The sequence below is a fragment of the Humulus lupulus genome, chromosome 6 (genome assembly GCF_963169125.1).
Source record: "Humulus lupulus chromosome 6, drHumLupu1.1, whole genome shotgun sequence".
Lineage (NCBI taxonomy): Eukaryota > Viridiplantae > Streptophyta > Magnoliopsida > Rosales > Cannabaceae > Humulus > Humulus lupulus.
Genome location: NC_084798.1, coordinates 15866042 through 15885119, shown reverse-complemented (window position 1 = coordinate 15885119; position 19078 = coordinate 15866042). Strand labels below are relative to the sequence as shown.

The 19078-nt window shown below is 33.4% G+C and overlaps 1 protein-coding gene across 2 annotated transcripts; it reads right to left on the bottom strand.

Moving 5' to 3' along the window:
• Positions 1-9005: 9005 nt before the first annotated feature.
• LOC133781734 (probable caffeine synthase MTL2) lies at positions 9006-10809 on the bottom strand. Of its 2 annotated transcripts, none has more exons than XM_062220803.1 (4): positions 10679-10809; positions 10123-10539; positions 9755-10015; positions 9006-9638 (listed from the first exon to the last, which is right to left on the bottom strand). In XM_062220803.1, the coding sequence occupies exons 1-4, from the start codon at positions 10751-10753 to the stop codon at positions 9243-9245; spliced, it is 1149 nt and encodes a 382-aa protein (XP_062076787.1). In that variant the 5' UTR covers positions 10754-10809; the 3' UTR covers positions 9006-9242. The 2 variants fall into 2 exon arrangements, with proteins under 2 accessions (XP_062076787.1, XP_062076788.1); XM_062220804.1 differs by having other exon boundaries at positions 10654-10783.
• Between the last annotated feature and the right edge of the window lie 8269 nt (positions 10810-19078).

Here is a 19078-nt window from a genome sequence, read left to right as displayed (position 1 = left end):
TGAGAAATGTGGGGGTGATGCTCCAAAGTTACTCAATTATAGTCATTGTTTGATTCAAGAAGGAATCAATTTAAACATAAAAGAGAATTTTAGAAACAAAGAGGTTTCTAGAATTAATATTCAAGGAAAATGTTTATCTTGGATATAAAACTATAAAATAGTGGGGGTGTTGACTATGGTCAAAATCACTATTTTAATGGGGTAACTATTTTAATCAAACTATGGCTAGCAACAAAGTTTGAATAAAATAATGAGGAGTGTCTAAGTATGCATACATGAGAAAAGAAATGATTCAAATGGAATCATTTCTACATCTCAAGGGGTGGGACTTAGACTCCCTAAAGAGATTCACGGTTGATGGTAACCTATCTTAATACTAGTAACCAAACTAGTATTAGGTTCAATAGGTAATAACAAGTCAATCAAGTGAATAGATAGTAGTACTCAAATTTTGTCCCATCTGAGATATGAGTACTAGTGTGTTACCAAATTGAGGGTTAAAACCGAAAGGTTTTTAATAGAACTCAGTCTTGAAAAGACAAGTATTTTAGGGTAACAAAATACTGTAAGAGTTCTACCTATATAGACCTAGAGGTGGTGCCACCCCTCATGAGAATTGGGAGTCATTCTCAAGAAAAGTCTATGAATGGAATGTGCACATGGCCATTAACGGTGCAAAAGCGAGACATTGAGGTCTCAAGTGAACACAGCAAAGGTGTGTGTGTTATCACCGGTTTGTTATCAAGGGATAGTGGTTCAATGCTTCGGCAACCAAAATTTCGACAAACTTTGTGATAATTACACTAAGGTAAAATTCAAGTCGAAAGACATTTTACTTTATGCACCAATGCAAAGGTTTCTATAGAGAGTGATTATTTAATCAAGTGGGGGAATATTATATTTTAATATAATGTTTGATTGATTAAATAAGTGTTACAAAAAGTGATTATTTAATCTAGTGGGGGAATGTTATATTATTTCATATAATATAATATTAGATTAAATAATGTGACAAAATGTGATTTGTCACACCTTGTAACATATTATTGATAGTCACAAAATTGGACACATGTGTGTGTCCAAATGTGACATATTTTGGAGTTACAAAATCAGTTACAAATTTGTAACTCCCAAATATTACCCAATAATGTGTATATTATATGTTACACATTTGAGATTGGATTTCATAAAGCCATATGAGAAATGGATGATAGAGATATGATTTTAACTCCCATATTGTGTATGGAAGTTACAAAATCAAGTGGGAATAAATTGGAACGTTTTGGAAAAAACTGAAAAAATTTGTTGCGGAAATTGACTGAGCGCCGCGGCCCTAGTGTCTGAACTTGACTGAGCGCCGCGGCGCCTAGAACAAGCGCCGCGGCCCTAGTGGCTGACAGCTTCTTTGAATTTCGGTTTTTATCCAATTTTGAACGTTCCCAACAACCAAGTAACTCCCAAATCTCTATTTTAATTCCATAAAACACCCAATTAATCATTGGTAACAGCCATGGGGGTTGGAGGAATTTGAAATTCAAAGGGGTATCTCAAACTCTATAAATAGGAGCCTAATGCTCACTTGTAAGACACACCATTTTTTCATCCACAAAGCACTTGGCTGAAAAATACACCAAAAGGCTTGATAATTCCAGAGAGCTATTTCCTAGAGAGATCCCTTAGTGCTTAGAGAATAGGGGGAAATAAGCTTTTGGACAAAGGTCTTGAACCTTGTTCAAGTTGGTGATCCCACTACTCTACACTTTGGTTGTGTGAGAATTTGTTTGTGTTTTTCATTCTTGTGTTCTTCTTATTTACTTGTATTGTTATAGTATTGAGTTTGTAATCTTCCTCTTCTACATCTTTTTTTTACTTGTATTTTGAGCAATTGAGTTGTAATACTTATTTAATCAATATTATCTAGTCCATTGTATTCTTGGCATAGAGTTGTATTTTTGGTTTTTCCATATTTCCATTGAGCAATAATATATATTCTCTAACAATCAAAAGCTTATTCTTCTCTTTGTTTCAATGGAAGGGGAGACCATCAAGATCATGAACCAAGACCTAGTGAGGTTGGATAGGTTTGATGGATCCAATTTCACTAGGTGGCAAGACAAGGTGAGATTTCTTTTGACAACACTCAAGATAGCCTACATCCTTGAGTCATCCTTGGCACCTCTAGCCGAGCCATCCAACAAAGACACTCCCGAGGAGGTGGAGAAAAGAAGGAAGAGAGAAGAGGACAACCTTCTTTGTAGGGGTCATATCCTCAATGCCCTATCCGATAGGCTATATGATCTCTATACCAATACCAAATCCGCGAAGGAGATTTGGGATGCCTTGGAGAGTAAGTACAAGGCTGAGGAAGAAGGTACAAGAAAATTCTTAATTTCTCAATATTTTGAATTTTCTTTCATTGATGGGAAAACTCTTTTACCTCAAATTCATGAGTTACAAGTGATTGTGAACAAGTTGAAAGTTCTCAAGATTGAGCTTCCCGAGGCCTTCCAAGTTGGTGCAATAGTGGCAAAATTACCACCAACTTGGAGGAGCTACAGGAAAAGAATCCTCCATAAGAATGAGGAGTACACTTTGGAAGAGATCCAAAAACACATTAGAATTGAAGAGGAATCGAGAATAAGAGACAAGGGTGTGAATGAGTCTAAAGATGAGACTTCCAAGGCCAATGCGGTTTCACACAAGCATCCAAAGGGCAACAACAACAACAAAAGGGGTAGTAGGAACCCTTTAGGGCCAAAGAAAGATCATTGACAATTCAAAGACGTGAGAGGTCATTGTTTTGTTTGTGGAAAACCCGGGCACTATGCTAGAGTGTGTAGGTACCGAAAGGACCCACATGAGAATGAGGTAAATGCTATAGAAAAGGAAGAAGAGATCCTAGCATGATTACCATGTTTATGTGCCTTTTTGGGAAAATTGTTATTTTGTAATAAAGCTTGTACTCTTGAAAGCTATCAATAAAATTAAAGTATTATTCTATGATGATTCTTTATTTTGCTATGAGACATTTGTGTGAGACATTAACAAAGTTTCAAAATGAACTTGTTAAAATAATAAGTAAGTGTGTAGACCTATTATTTCATAATGTGATTATTTGTTTGAGAAATTCTCACATTACACTTGTGTTCACATTTTATTTTGTGAAATATATAAAAGAAAGCAACTAAGTGAAAGTTACTTTCAAATAAGTGTGCCTTGCTTTAGCAAGTAAATGAATCAAGATAAACATTGAGGTTTTTTATCTTGATCTATTGAGTGTTTATCATGAAGCTTAAGGACTCATGATGAACTTTGAGAATTATAGGCATAGATTTATCTTGGAGGATAAATGACTTATTAGAAATGAAGAGATTTATATTTTAAAGCGATATTTGATTATCACTATGTGAGAAATGTGGGGGTGATGCTCCAAAGTTACTCAATTATAGTCATTGTTTGATTCAAGAAGGAATCAATTTAAACATAAAAGAGAATTTTAGAAACAAAGAGGTTTCTAGAATTAATATTCAAGGAAAATGTTTATCTTGGATATAAAACTATAAAATAGTGGGGGTGTTGACTATGGTCAAAATCACTATTTTAATGGGGTAACTATTTTAATCAAACTATGGCTAGCAACAAAGTTTGAATAAAATAATGAGAGTGTCTAAGTATGCATACATGAGAAAAGAAATGATTCAAATGAAATCATTTCTACATCTCAAGGGGTGGGACTTAGACTCCCTAAAGAGATTCACGGTTGATGGTAACCTATCTTAATACTAGTAACCAAACTAGTATTAGGTTCAATAGGTAATAACAAGTCAATCAAGTGAATAGATAGTAGTACTCAAATTTTGTCCCATCTGAGATATGAGTACTAGTGTGTTACCAAATTGAGGGTTAAAACCGAAAGGTTTTTAATAGAACTCAGTCTTGAAAAGACAAGTATTTTAGGGTAACAAAATACTGTAAGAGTTCTACCTATATAGACCTAGGGGTGGTGCCATCCCTCATGAGAATTGGGAGTCATTCTCAAGAAAAGTCTATGAATGGAATGTGCACATGGCCATTAACGGTGCAAAAGCGAGACATTGAGGTCTCAAGTGAACACAGCAAAGGTGTGTGTGTTATCACCGGTTTGTTATCAAGGGATAGTGGTTCAATGCTTCGGCAACCAAAATTTCGACAAACTTTGTGATAATTACACTAAGGTAAAATTCAAGTCGAAAGACATTTTACTTTATGCACCAATGCAAAGGTTTCTATAGAGAGTGATTATTTAATCAAGTGGGGGAATATTATATTTTAATATAATGTTTGATTGATTAAATAAGTGTTACAAAAAGTGATTATTTAATCTAGTGGGGGAATGTTATATTATTTCATATAATATAATATTAGATTAAATAATGTGACAAAATGTGATTTGTCACACAAATGTGATTTGTCACACCTTGTAACATATTATTGAGAGTCACAAAATTGGACACATGTGTGTGTCCAAATGTGACATATTTTGGAGTTACAAAATCAGTTACAAATTTGTAACTCCCAAATATTACCCAATAATGTGTATATTATATGTTACACATTTGAGATTGGATTTCATAAAGCCATATGAGAAATGGATGATAGAGATATGATTTTAACTCCCATATTGTGTATGGAAGTTACAAAATCAAGTGGGAATAAATTGGAACGTTTTGGAAAAAACTGAAAAAATTTGTTGCTGAAATTGACTGAGCGTCGCGGCACCTGGAACAAGCGCCGCGGCCCTAGTGTCTGAACTTGACTGAGCGCCGCGGCGCCTAGAACAAGCGCCGCGGCCCTAGTGGCTGACAGCTTCTTTGAATTTCGGTTTTTATCCAATTTTGAACGTTCCCAACAACCAAGTAACTCCCAAATCTCTATTTTAATTCCATAAAACACCCAATTAATCATTGGTAACAGCCATGGGGGTTGGAGGAATTTGAAATTCAAAGGGGTATCTCAAACTCTATAAATAGGAGCCTAATGCTCACTTGTAAGACACACCATTTTTTCATCCACAAAGCACTTGGCTGAAAAATACACCAAAAGGCTTGATAATTCCAGAGAGCTATTTCCTGGAGAGATCCCTTAGTGCTTAGAGAATAGGGGGAAATAAGCTTTTGGACAAAGGTCTTGAACCTTGTTCAAGTTGGTGATCCCACTACTCTACACTTTGGTTGTGTGAGAATTTGTTTGTGTTTTTCATTCTTGTGTTCTTCTTATTTACTTGTATTGTTATAGTATTGAGTTTGTAATCTTCCTCTTCTACATCTTTTTTTTACTTGTATTTTGAGCAATTGAGTTGTAATACTTATTTAATCAATATTATCTAGTCCATTGTATTCTTGGCATAGAGTTGTATTTTTGGTTTTTCCATATTTCCATTGAGCAATAATATATATTCTCTAATGGGAACATACACGTCCCTCGGAGGAGGGGCTTGGTTTTCACGCGGAGGTGGGAGCTGAGCCGCCTGAGCCTCTGTGGCTAACCTAGCCAACTCCTCATTCCGCTTATTGGCTTCAGCCAATTGTTGTTTCAGCTGCCAGTTTTCAAGTTCCATAATGGGAACATACCGTTCAGGATTGTAGTACATATCCTCATCCCTTGGAGGTGCTGGTGGTCCCCGAGAATCGGAGGACTCGCTTCTCTCTTCAATATCCGGGTTTACCATTGGCTGCTTCCCAGGGTGTCTTGGATAGTTTTCTTCAGGAATGTTTTGATCGTTTGCGGCCATAACTTGTTCAGGGATCGCACTGCTTAAGGCTCTCAATGAAAGCACCAAACTGTTGACGTCGTTTTTCGTCAACTTGAAATGTAGAACACGTAAACAGTAAATAATTATGGTCAGAAAATACAATAAAACAAGGAGGATTTTTTACATGGTTCAGCAGTTAACTCTGCCTAGTCCACGAGTCTTTGTTATTAGAACGTAGGAAATTTCTAGAAATTCTTCAGAGATGAATTCTCCAGAGTTTCTCCCATGATCACAAAATTTCGGTCTCTTACAAAGGCACAGGACTTCTCTATTTATAGAGGAAGTTTCAGGACACTATCCCACACGTTTCTGGGAAGTTATCCTTTACATTAATAAATTTAATGACTTTAAAAGCCTATAACTCCTATATACAAGGAAACGTCCCCTGAAGACCAGGGGGCGTATAACTGACTAATAAATATCCCTTTATTATGAGAAGTTACAACAATAAATGTTGACTGCGTCTCTCCAAGCGACTCACTAAGCTGTTCGAAGTCAGCAATCAACATCGTCAGCATCGTGCCAGTCCAGGTCTCTGAGTGACTTTCGAGTTATATTATTTTCTTGAGATCAACTTGGAAAGGGTAAATACCATTGAGGCTGCCTTACCCCGAGCTCACACTCATGCAAGCTTGGGCCACTTTATCCGAGGTCACCCGACAATGGACGTACTCCGATATTCTATCTTTCGAGCTTGTAAGGACTTCGAGGCTGCCCATCTTCGAGGTTGCCACCTGCTTTGAAGGTTCGGCGCCTAGGTTGCGAACACGTATTCTAGATATTGCGAGCTCACACCTGACGAATCCAGTTTTCGAGATCACAATTCTCAAGGCTCGAAATCTGGGTGTAACATGATGTATTATGATCTCTTATTTTTAAATCAACAAATTATAATGTATTACGGAAGAATTGCTCAATTATGTCTTATGCAATTATATTTTTTTGTAAATCATTTAATTAATTGTTGGTTTTATTTATTCATTATTTAATAAAATATTTATTAATTAAAATATAATTTTAAATTGATTTAATTATATATGAATTGCATTTTGTAATTATTTTTAATTATTCCTCAAATTTATTAAATTATTTAGTTAATTATTATTTAATAATAATTTTATTATATTTTTATTTTACTTAATTACATTTGATTTAATTAATTGTTTTTTCAACATCACTTAAAATTAAAATTAAAGTTTACTTAAAATTTAATTATTATTTTTTGTAATTAATGTTAATTTTCCTAAGACTAACAAAATTTGCGCAGCATAACGGCTATATTTTAAACTATCTCAAAATTTTATAAAACTTGCAAACTATACACAAAAAAATACAGAATATTCCTAGAGCAATATACATAATATTCTCAGAGCATGCACACCATAAACAAATATTAATAACATATATCAAATCTTTTTATAATAATAACATCAAAACAATTTATTTAGTAAATATTTATAAACACATAATCTTTAATATAAAAAAATAAAGTATAATACAAATATACAATATAATATAATAATCTAATCTATTTTTTTTAATATACATATAAAGAAATAAAATTAAAAAAAAATACATACTCAAATCTGTTTTTTAAATTTTTTAATAAATACTAAGAACATATATTATAAAAATAGTAAATAAAAAATATATATTACAATGGGTAGGAAGCGGCTCGGAGTTGCGGCAGTGGCTCGGGGTCGACAGTGGCTAGGCAGAGGCTCAGGGTCGGCAAAGCTAGGAGACTCCACAGAAACAAAAAATAAATAAAAGAGATTCAATACATAACAAAAACTAAAACAATAAAATACAAAAGTAAAATAAACTCACCTTAGGCAGGGGCTTGGGGTCGGGGGTGGGTTGGCGTTGGAGGGTCGGGGTTGCCAATGGAGGCTCGCGGGATGGGTTGTCGATGGAGGCTCAGGGATGGTGTTGGAGGGTCGGGGTGGTGGCGTTGGAGGCTTGGGGGTGGTGGTGGGGATTGAAGAAAGGGAGAGAAGGCTCGATGACAATGTAATATCGTTATGACTTTTGCTGGCGCGTTTCGTTGCACTAGCAAAAGTCTACACTGCGCTGCCAAAAGTCATGCCCAAAAACCCTAATCCAAAACGACACCGTTTAAATAACTAAGACTTTTACCGACACAGTATAGACTTTTGTCGGTGCAACGAAACGCGCCGGCAAAAGTCTACCCAACCAACCTTCTTTAAAACGTGCATGAACAGTAATATAAAACATTGATTTTTGCCGGCGGGTTAGGTGAAATGCTCCGAAAAAAGTACCTAACAAAGACATCCGTCAAATGTTCATAAATCTTTGTCGGCGCAATTGCGAATTGTGCCGGAAAAAATAACATATATCGGCGCAAATTAACGCCGGCAAAAGATTGTGTTTTTGCCGATGCCTTTTGCGAATTGTGCCAGTAAATGTTTCTTTTATCGACGCAATTCCGTATTGCACCGGCAAAGACCTACTTTCTTGTAGTGAAAACTAAGCAAACGTGCATTGCACGTTGCTTGCACATAGTATTAAGGACATGTATTATGTATATCTCAATAATTTATCTGAATTTAAATAGTTTGATAAAATTAACTAGACAAAAATGTGACAGAGGATGTGCTTATAAACAAGAGAAATACATAAATTAAGGATTTCAACTCAATAAACATACGTGCTTGTAAAATACTAATTAGTTTAATATGTGGATATATATGCGGACTAAGTAACTAATTTGTTACAATATATATGTTAGGAATATTACACTTACAGTGGAAGACGATGAGAAGGGATTTAACACATTTCACAAGTAAATCAATTAAAGGGGAGATGGAAAAGAACACAAGGCTTAAAGAAGTCTCTGTGGAAGTTTTATTCTAAAATGTTATTTCCTCGAATAATTTGTAGAAATGTTTTCGTCGGGTGTTACAATGCTATTAGTGGGTGTTTATGGACCTAAATGGACGTTTTGAAAGTTACACGACCAAAAAGAGCTTACCAAAATGTTACAAAACAGCTCCAAAAAAAGAGTTAGCACCAAAACATGTTGTAACTCTAATTTTATTTTATTTAATCAAATAATTAATTATATTATTTCAAATAATATAACGCAATAATTATTGTGTACTTTATAACCTTGTTGTAACATAACCATTTTAGTTGTAACATTTTTTAATATTTTTCAATAAGTATTCTAATAATAATTAAAAAATAAAAAGAAGGATAGGATAATATCTTTTAAAATTTATGTTTCAAAAAATACACACATGCATCCCCATAGTTCAATTAATAATTCTATCATAAACAAACGCTCAAACATTTGTGTTATTTTTACCAATAATTGATTGAACTATAGTTATTTCTCACATAAGAAATTAGTAAACTAGTATTACATAGTGCCATATTTATAGATTATAAAATAAAACAACATAAGATACATACTTCAAATGTATGTTTAACCTTGATTCTTTGTCAAAGAAATAGCCAAGTTTATGTAGTGCCAATTTTCATTCGCCATTGATTCGATGATTTTGTGAGTGAACCTCTCAAATAAATCATCCATGATACTTTCTCCAAATTGTTTCATCAGAATAGGTTCCAAAACTGCTCTCATATAATCCGAAACATACTTCCCTCTGTTGTATTTATCTATATTATCATCATCAACAATAATACTATGAATGATTTTTCCTTTTTCTTCGTTTAAGCCAGCATCCCAAGCAATTTCGAAAACTTCAAGCTTCTGTAACTTAAAAGATCCTTCGTCTTCAATCACCATTCTCACTTCTTTCGCAGTGGGGCAATACACTGGCATGTTAAAATTGTCCAAGCTTTTCTCTTCAACTATACCCTAAAATAATAGATTATTATTATATATATATAAAATATTTGCATATACATTAAATAAAGTTTATATATATATATATAAGAGACATGCATCATGTATTATATTACACAAAATGGTACCTCGAAGACCATGTCATTCAACGCCCTTCCCATTATCTCCAACACGTGTTTAGGATCATTACTTATAGCACTGCCGATCATTGTTAGTACCATACATCCACCAATGACAATTTCCTCTGAACGATACCTTAAAAAGGTTGTGAAATTCTCTTGGAACTGACACGAGTATGCTTTCCCAACCACATCAGGACTTGCTTTCGTAATATAAATATTCCCTTTGTTATGTGCTTCTCCGGTCTCGCTAACCAACCCTTTGGGAGTCTTGAAACATATTAATATAAATTTAGTATCTTTTGTCGAATAAATTTAATATAATTTAAATTCCTAAAACAATAATTTCCAATAATTGTCGTCTAAACAATATATACCTTAGACAACCAATGTAAACTGTAAGAAGAAAGAAAGAAGTGTATGAAGTTATTAGGGAAAAGCCTTTCGTAGAAGCTCCCTGGCATGGCCATGACAAAGCATAAGGGACGATCAAACTTGTCTCCCTTCTCATTCTTCTTCTTCTTCAGCCTCTCATAGAAGCTCGAAAGTGATTGAAAGACAGTGTTGAAATCGTTTCCAGGAAGATCATTGAGGAAAACTTGGAATGTCAATGGCTTCTTCATCATAGTCATTTGGTTTACTATTGCATCTAAAATATAAGATGTAACAGCCAAAGAGTTTGGCCCGGAAGAGCAACCCAAGTCAGCTATTCTCATACAATCTGGAAATATATTACAGTAAGCTTCCAAAGCACTCTCTTCCACCCTGGCTCTCACTTTTGAAATAACCATCTTCTGCAATATTATATAATCACCACACATATTAACAGTAAGTGTATATATATATACTTAAAATGATGATATATGAAATATATATATACACATACGTATATTTATGTATACACATACGTATATTTATGTATACTGTTCATACTTGAAGTGAAGAGTTTTTTGCATAGCTTGCCTTGCCGACACCACCTTTCATGTGGAGAACTTGCTTCTCTTCCATATTTTTTTTCTTCGTATGATTGTGTGGATGAGATACCGAGACGAAAATATTGAGAAAAGTGATGAGGACTAATAATTATAATGAGAATGTGTTGTCGTTGCCACTTAACAAATTTCAAAGTTGTTGTAGTTCGTTGGATTAATTAAAAATAAATCTGACGGCATAGATTAAGCATATGTGAATGTATACAATATTATCATTTCAACAAACAAAAAAAACCCAAAATATTGGCATAAAAAAACTAATGTCCCTATTTTAAAAATTGATTATCTAATAAATTGTTCTATCATTTATTTATTTATTTATTTAGGAATGTATGACTTTAATATAGTTGTATATCTATATTAGTTTTGTTTATCAACTTTTACTTTAAAGTTATATTGATTTTTTAAGTTTTATGGGTTGTTGGTATATTATTTTTCAGTGTATATGTAATTTATTGTATGTTATATATATATATAATATTCTAGTTTCTATCTTATTATACATAATGGTAGAATATAATTTTGTTATAATTTTATCTTCTTATAATTTTGCATCATGGTATATACATTTTAATGGTAGTATATAATTTTGCTAGCATAGTATATACATTTTTTAGTAATAATTTTGTAAGTTTTGTTGGTATATTATTTTTGAACTCAGAATATGTATTTTGTGGTGTGGTATATCATTCAACAACGAATAAAAAATGAAAAAAAATCAAAATAACTTTAAAATAAAAACTAATATACTTATACCATAATATTAAAATATTTAGAATAAAATAATAATTTGCTAAAGAACATATTTGGTAGTATGTAATATTAAAAAAATAGTTAGACTATTTTACTACAAAATTAAAAATATTGACATTTATTTATTTTGACACATTATCAAGGATTATTTTGTACCAAGCCCCATATTATTATACTCACTAGTCATTTATGGTCAACTTTGTTGTGTCATAAATATTATTGATATCAAATTTCCAGTCATCATCATACTTTTTGGAAATACATAACCAAACTAGACCTAGGAGGCAATTGTACTATATTTTTCTAATAAATTAATTAATGGTAACATGCGTACCTCTAATAAAAACAATTATGTGGGGACATATTGTTTCAAAGTGATAAGTGTCAGAAGTAGTACTTCATAACCACACAAAAGAAAAAAAAATGAAATCAAATGGGTCCTTTTTTTCTAACCAAACGAAAAGAGAGCAAGAAATTTTTTAGTCTTTTATTATATGAAAACCTAAAGGGCAATTACTGATTTAGTATCCCATATTTTATTGAAATACACACTTTGCACGATATGTTTTTAATAATACTAATTTGATACATGTAATTTGAAATCATACATATTTAATAATCTAAACTTAAATTATTGTGACTTCAATTGTATGGTTTAAAATTGATGCGATATAACTATTTATAATGAGAATGTAGTGATACAAATAAATTCGACAATACAGATTATAAATATATGTGAAAAGTATCACTACAAAAAACAAGGCCTACACCGAGAACAAATGTCCTCGGTATAAGCCCAAATGTCCTCGGTACACCCTCTACTGAGACAATGTCGTCGGTAGAAAGTTATCGGTACAACCGCGTCGGTAAAACAAAACTTATACCGACGACATTAAAAATGTTCCCGGTATAGGTTTTACCGAGGACAATGTCCTCGGTAGAAAGTGAAAAATGTCCTCGGTACAATCAACCCCAATTTGTCATCGTGCTGGTATATACCGACATCTTTCTGGTATATACCGAGGACAATGTCCTCGGTATAGACTTTTCCCGAATTTTTTTTTATATTTGTAATATTTATTCCCTTATTTATTTATTTAATTTGAATTAAATATAAAAAAATAGAATAAAATTAAAACACTTATATTAAACATATAAATAAAAACATAAGAGTATGTTCGCTGAATCAAAATAAAGAGTTGTGTTAAACATGATAATGTAATAGTCAATTGTAATAAAATTCATATATAAGTCCTACTGAGTCGGTGCTCCAACATCGGGATCATCGGGTGGTGGTGGGGCAGATTGAGATCCCGGGGTGATACAATGAGTCCGGACATGCTCCTCTAACTGTTGAAGATGCTCTCTCATCTTAGACAACTCTTCATCTCTAGTTTGTGAAGGACGAAAATCAAATGGAGTTCGATCCCTTATGTTAAGGATACGTCCATATCCTTTCTGGTGGCCCCGTCGTTTTCCGAAGACAGTTTGTACCAAAGATATGTCTTCATCTTCAGGCGCACTCGAAACTGGTGTGGAACTCTCAATATCAGTTGCCTGTGTCTGATATGTGTCGCGGTATGCACGCAATTCCTCCTGTGATACAATGTATAATGTAATTAAAATTTTGAAAAATGTTTAAAAAAACTTAACGTACCCAAGTATTTTTTGCTGTCTCTGTCACCCACCCTGTGCCTGATTTATGGTGAGTATCCATCCAGCTATCCGGGATGGACTCAAGTTGCCCAGTCTCTAAATTGCGCTGTCACGTACATATATTTTTATAAAATTAATAATTAAACGTAAATAAGAAAAATAAACTAAAAAATAATTAATTAACTAACCTTTTTATAGCGCAGGGCTGGGATTGACTGAGAACCTCCATAGCTAAGCTCTTTCAGTTTCCTTCTATTTTCCTTGTTGACCACAGAACGTTTCTGCAAAAAGTTATCGTTAGTAATATATTTAATTAAGATAGTTAAGTTTAGCAAGAAATTAATACCGTAATTTCTGGGCGTCGGAAAAATTCAATTGCTTTTTGCCACTGCGTATCCGTGCAACCACCATAACGATTTTGTGGCCCATTAATCGTTAAATGCTCTTTAATATCGTACTTCCAGTCAGAATACTTTTTAGCACACGAAGTATCAATGCCTCTCAAGATCCCAGGCATATGCCCTTCTCCATATCTAGTACGCCCAATATCAAACAAATTATCCTAATTTACAAGCATTTATTAGTAAATATGATATATAACATAAAATGAGAATTAACATAAAAATACATAAACTACTTACTTCCAAATGTGCAAGTATTCTTTCTTTCGAGGCATTTGGTACTTTTGACCATTGAGGACAGTCCGGATCTGTGTACTGTCGAACAAGTAATCCGAGCTCTCTTGAGAAATTTGATCTGTACTCTCCGATCTCTTTATATGTTCTCCCCCGCACATCCCACTCGAGAGGGAGAGGACGCCCCAACTGTTCCCTCTTTTCCCGCGTGTTCAATCCTTTATGGCGTCCACGTTTATTTGGAGGCGCTATTGTATGCAAATTCAATATTTTAAAATTAATATGGATTATTCATCAAAAAAAAAATTAATATGGATTAATTGTTAAATTTTAAGGAGTATATCAATGTGTAAAGTATTACCTCGTTCACAATCAGCTGGGATATCTGACGGTCCACGTGGAGGATCGCATCCTCCACCATCACCCCCGTGAGATTGAGCAATAACATCAGCCATATCTGTCAAATTAATCGATATTAAAATTACATTTATCACATAAAAATGACTATATAAAATTATTTATTGTTAAAAATAATTACTTCAACATATTATAAAATTACAACTTTATTATCACTATAATAATCTTCACAATCATCATCGGTTTCTATGTGTTCATCTTCATCTTCATCATCTTCATATTCAACCTCCTCCTCCTCCTCCTCCACTTCCTCTTCCTCCTCCTCCTCTTCTTCTTCCATTTCCTCCTCCATCTCCTCCTCAATTGCAACATTATCTATCTCAACAAATTGTAATGGAGCCCCCGTACGTTCAAAGCTGATTTGTGGCAACGGTCCAAGATCAACGAATAATTGGAAATTAGAGGAACTAGTGTCGTGCATAACATCTACTTCTACATCCTCCGCTTGTTCTTCAACTAGTGGGATGTCCCACACATTTCTGTGACGCACTTCTTGGACGACTTTCCAATGAGATTTATTTTTAAGGTCTTCAATGTAGAAAACTTGGTTAGCCTGAGTTGCTAAGATAAATTTATCATCTTTGAAGGCCTCCGAACTGGTTTTGATACTCGTTATGTTTTGCTCAAACTTTAATCCTGAAGACCGATTAGTGTCAAACCATTTGCACTTAAATAATACAACAGAACAACTAGAAAGATATGACATCACTAAAACTTCTTCCAACTGGCCGTAATAAGTACTATTTTCGACACCCGCTACAGAGACTCCACTATTTTGAGTTTTGCGATTCTTGTCCCTGTCATAACACAAAAATCTTACTCCATTTACAACACACCCAGGGTACGATGCAACACGAGTTGAAGAACCGTTTGCTAAAGAGATTAATTCTTCATGTACTTCCAAGGATCCTGTTTGTCGAAGATGATAAATCTTATTATAAAACCAATTAGGAAATTCCTCTCTATGTAATTGGTCTAGGTTTTCAACACCTCTAGTCTGTAGAATTTCCCTATGCTCTCTGCAACAAACAAAAACAACTAATTTATCAGCTACTAATAAATGTTATAATAAACATGCAATGAATTGATGAACTACTTTAATTACTTACCGAAGATATGGCAAGATCTCATTGCAGTTGTTTAGAATATACCAATCCGCTATTTTCTTCCCTTCATCTTCCAAAATTGTCAATGATTTCTTACCAATTGGACGACCCTGAGATCGAAAGACCGACATCTTTTTAAGTGATGGACCAACATCTACATTTCAGTCTGGACGCTTGAACTTTGTCTCAACACCTTTCAAGTACATGGAGCAAAATGTTAATGCCTCATCAACCACATATCCTTCTGCTATTGACCCCTCTGGACGTGCTTTATTACGGACATAATTCTTCAATTTTTTCATATACCTTTCAAAAGGATACATCCACCTCATGTGAACCGGTCCTCCAAGTATTGCTTCTTCTGGTAAATGTATTAGTAGATGGACCATGATATCGAAAAAAGCAGGTGGGAAAATATTTTCTAACTTGCAAACAATCTCAACAATTGAAGTTTTGACTTTTTCTAAATCTGAGACTTTTAGAGTTCTCGCACAAATGAGCTTCAAGAAAGTGCATAACTCAATAATAGTTGTACTCATCGATTTCTCTAGGAATGCATGCACACCAACTGGCAAAAGCCGTTGCATAATGATGTGACAATCATGCGATTTCAAACCAGTGATCTTATTGTCATTATCAATCACATTTTTCCTTAGGTTAGATCCAAAACCATCTGGAAACTTCACTGATTTAAGAAATCGACAAAACTTTTGGCGATCTTCAACAGTGAAAGTGAATTTGGCCGCAGGCTTTTGTATCCGACCATTCAACTTCCTCAGCTGTAACTCTGGTCTCATCTTCATCTTCTCCAAGTCTACTCTGGCACTAACTGTGTCTTTGGTCTTATTCTCCAGCCCAACTATTGTGCCTACTAAATTGTCGCACACATTTTTCTCAACATGCATAACATCTAGATTGTGTCGCAACATTATGTTGGCCCAATATGGGAGCTAAAAAAATATACTTTTTTTCCGCCAACCAACTTGCTCTTTTGTACGCTTTCTTTTTTGGCCGCCATAACTGACATGCTTACCAGGAAGAGAATCAGGTATAAAACTCATTTGTGTGAACATTTCTTGCATGGTTAATGGCTTTGGTGGTAATCTTTTTTCAACGACACCATATGTCTTCTTGTCCCTTCTAATGGCATGTTTGATTGGTAAAAAATGTCTATGACCATAAAAAGCAACCTTCTTTTGTAAACGAATAGATGGTGTTGCCACATTGCAAGTAGAGCAAGCATGATAACCTTGGCCAGTCCATCCAGAAAGGCTACTCCTGGGTAATCGTTTATAGTCCACATCAAAGCTGCCCGAAGAGTGAAGAAACTGCCATCGACTGCATCTCGAGTCTGTACACCAGTCACCCATAATTCTTTTAACTCATCAATCAATGGTCTTAAGAAAACATCAAAATCTTTTCCTGGCGAATGAGGTCCCGGAATTAATAAACTCAACATGAAATTAGTTTCTCTCATGCACAACCATGGTGGCAAGTTATATGTCGTCAACACTACCGGCCACATACTATAAGAAAGACTCATATTACCAAAGGGATTGAATCCATCTGCAGTCAATCCAAGCCGCACATTCCTGGGTTCCATTGCAAATGTTGGATTATTTCGGTCAAAGTCCTTCCAAGCTTTCCCATCAGCAGGATGACGCAATACACCATCTTCTTTTATACGTTGCTCGTGATGCCATCTCATATGTTGAGAAATGTGCCTCGATGCATATTTTCGCATTAACCTAGGGGTTAAAGGAAAATAACGCATCACTTTATGATGCACTTTCTTTCCCTTGGTGTTCTTGTCCACCCATCGATCCTCCCCACAAACAGGACATTTGCTTTTTCCAGCATGTTCTTTCCAAAACAGTGCGCAATCATGCTTGCAGACATGGATTGACTCGGAGCCCAATCCAAGTTTCCGCAACAACTTTTTCGCTGCATAATGCGATTTTGGAAGGTTATTTGGGGCTGGAAATGCATCATGTAACAACTCCAACATTCCATCAAATATTTTGTTGGGAATTTTCCCCAACACTTTGAAATGCATTAACTTCACTAGGAAATTCAATGATGTGTAATTTTGACACCCGGGGAATAATGGAGCCTCGATCTCAGCAAACAAATCGTTATAATGTTGCCCACCCCTGTAGTCTGTTGTAGGTATCTCTTGACCGCGCTCATTCTCCGCTTGTTCATCATTGTCATTTTGCATAAGATCATTGAGAACATCCATCATTTCATCTTCATCATTTTGATCTATCCGAGCTCTCATTGGTATTATTTCATCCTCTCCATGCCAATGCCAATTGGTATATTTCCGTAGAAAACCATTTACAAAAAGATGATTTTCTAATACATCAATCGTCTGAAATTCAACGTTGACACACCTCCTACACGAACATTTCACCAATCCCCTTGAGTCAACGCACTGCCGAGCTCTCTGGAGAAAATCCATCACACCAGCCTCATACTCATCGGATAATCGATCTGTCAAATTAATCCAGCTCTTGTCGATCGACATTGTATGAATGTAGCACTACACGGAACACTAATCATCAAACTTACAATCAATTTGTGTGTGTCCTAATTCAGAGAGAGGCAAATGTAAGAGTCTTCAATGACTTACCCTCTCTAAACGGGTCTAAGGCTTCTTGTGATGAACACTAAAAAAATATAATATTATCACTAGGTGATAATAACACTATTATATCTTTGGTAATAATTTCTTATTACCAAATAAAAAAGCAAATAAAATTAAATATGTTTTTTTAATGTCTTATGCTCTTTGAAGTTAATTATGTTGTTTTATGATATCTAACTATAATATATTTCAGTGTAAATATTATTAAAATTATTTAAATTTTACATATTAATTTAGTATTTATTAAATTAAATATTTTACTTATGCTTTATTGAATAGTTTTATTAATTTAAACAAAATTTCTACGATTTGTTTAAAATTTATTTATTTACTTTAGGATTTAATTATTACTTAAATTATTTAATTAATGTTTATTTTTATTAAAATTTAGTTGCATAATGTTAATGTTAATTTTTTTTAATCTTAATTTTAAAATATATTATTTATATAAAAAAAACGTAAATTATTCAAAAATTGAAAAAATTTTTTAAAAAAAATACAGAAAAATTAAAAACAACTAACAAATATTATTAAAAACATATTTTTTTAATTTTAATTTTAATAATGATTAAAACTAACAAATATTAAATTTAATTTTTTTAATTTTAAATTTAATTTTAATAATGGTTTTCTAATAATATATTTGTTAATTTTATTTAATCAGAACTAACAAATATTATTTTTTTACATATTAATTTAGTATTTATTAAATTACATATTTTACTTATGCTTTATTGAATAATTTTATTAATTTAAACAAAATTTCTAAGATTTGTTTAAAATTTATTTATTTACTTTAGGATTTAATTATTACTTAAATTATTTAATTAATGTTTATTTTTATTAAAATTTAGTTGCATAATGTTAATGTTAATTTTTTTTAATCTTAATTTTAAAATATATTATTTTACTTATCAATTCACTATTTATTAAATTAGAAATTTTATTGAGTACTTCTACTAATATTCACAATATCTCTAAATTTTACAATTCTATAAAAAATTCGGCAGCATAACGACTATATTTTCATCTATCCCAAAATTTAAAATCCTGCAAATAACAAATAAAAAATATCCAGACCCAGATCATGCAGAGAGCATTACAAATACATTTTAAACGACTAT

Excerpts from the sequence above, each read along its gene's own strand:
- LOC133781734 (XM_062220803.1), bottom strand. The coding sequence starts at position 10,753 with ATGGAAGAGAAGCAAGTTCTCCACATGAAAGGTGGTGTCGGCAAGGCA. Across the intron at positions 10,540-10,678 it reads CAAAAAACTCTTCACTTCAA|AAGATGGTTATTTCAAAAGT; the intron begins GTATGAACAGTA and ends ATAATATTGCAG. Across the intron at positions 10,016-10,122 it reads GTTTACATTGGTTGTCTAAG|ACTCCCAAAGGGTTGGTTAG; the intron begins GTATATATTGTT and ends ATATGTTTCAAG.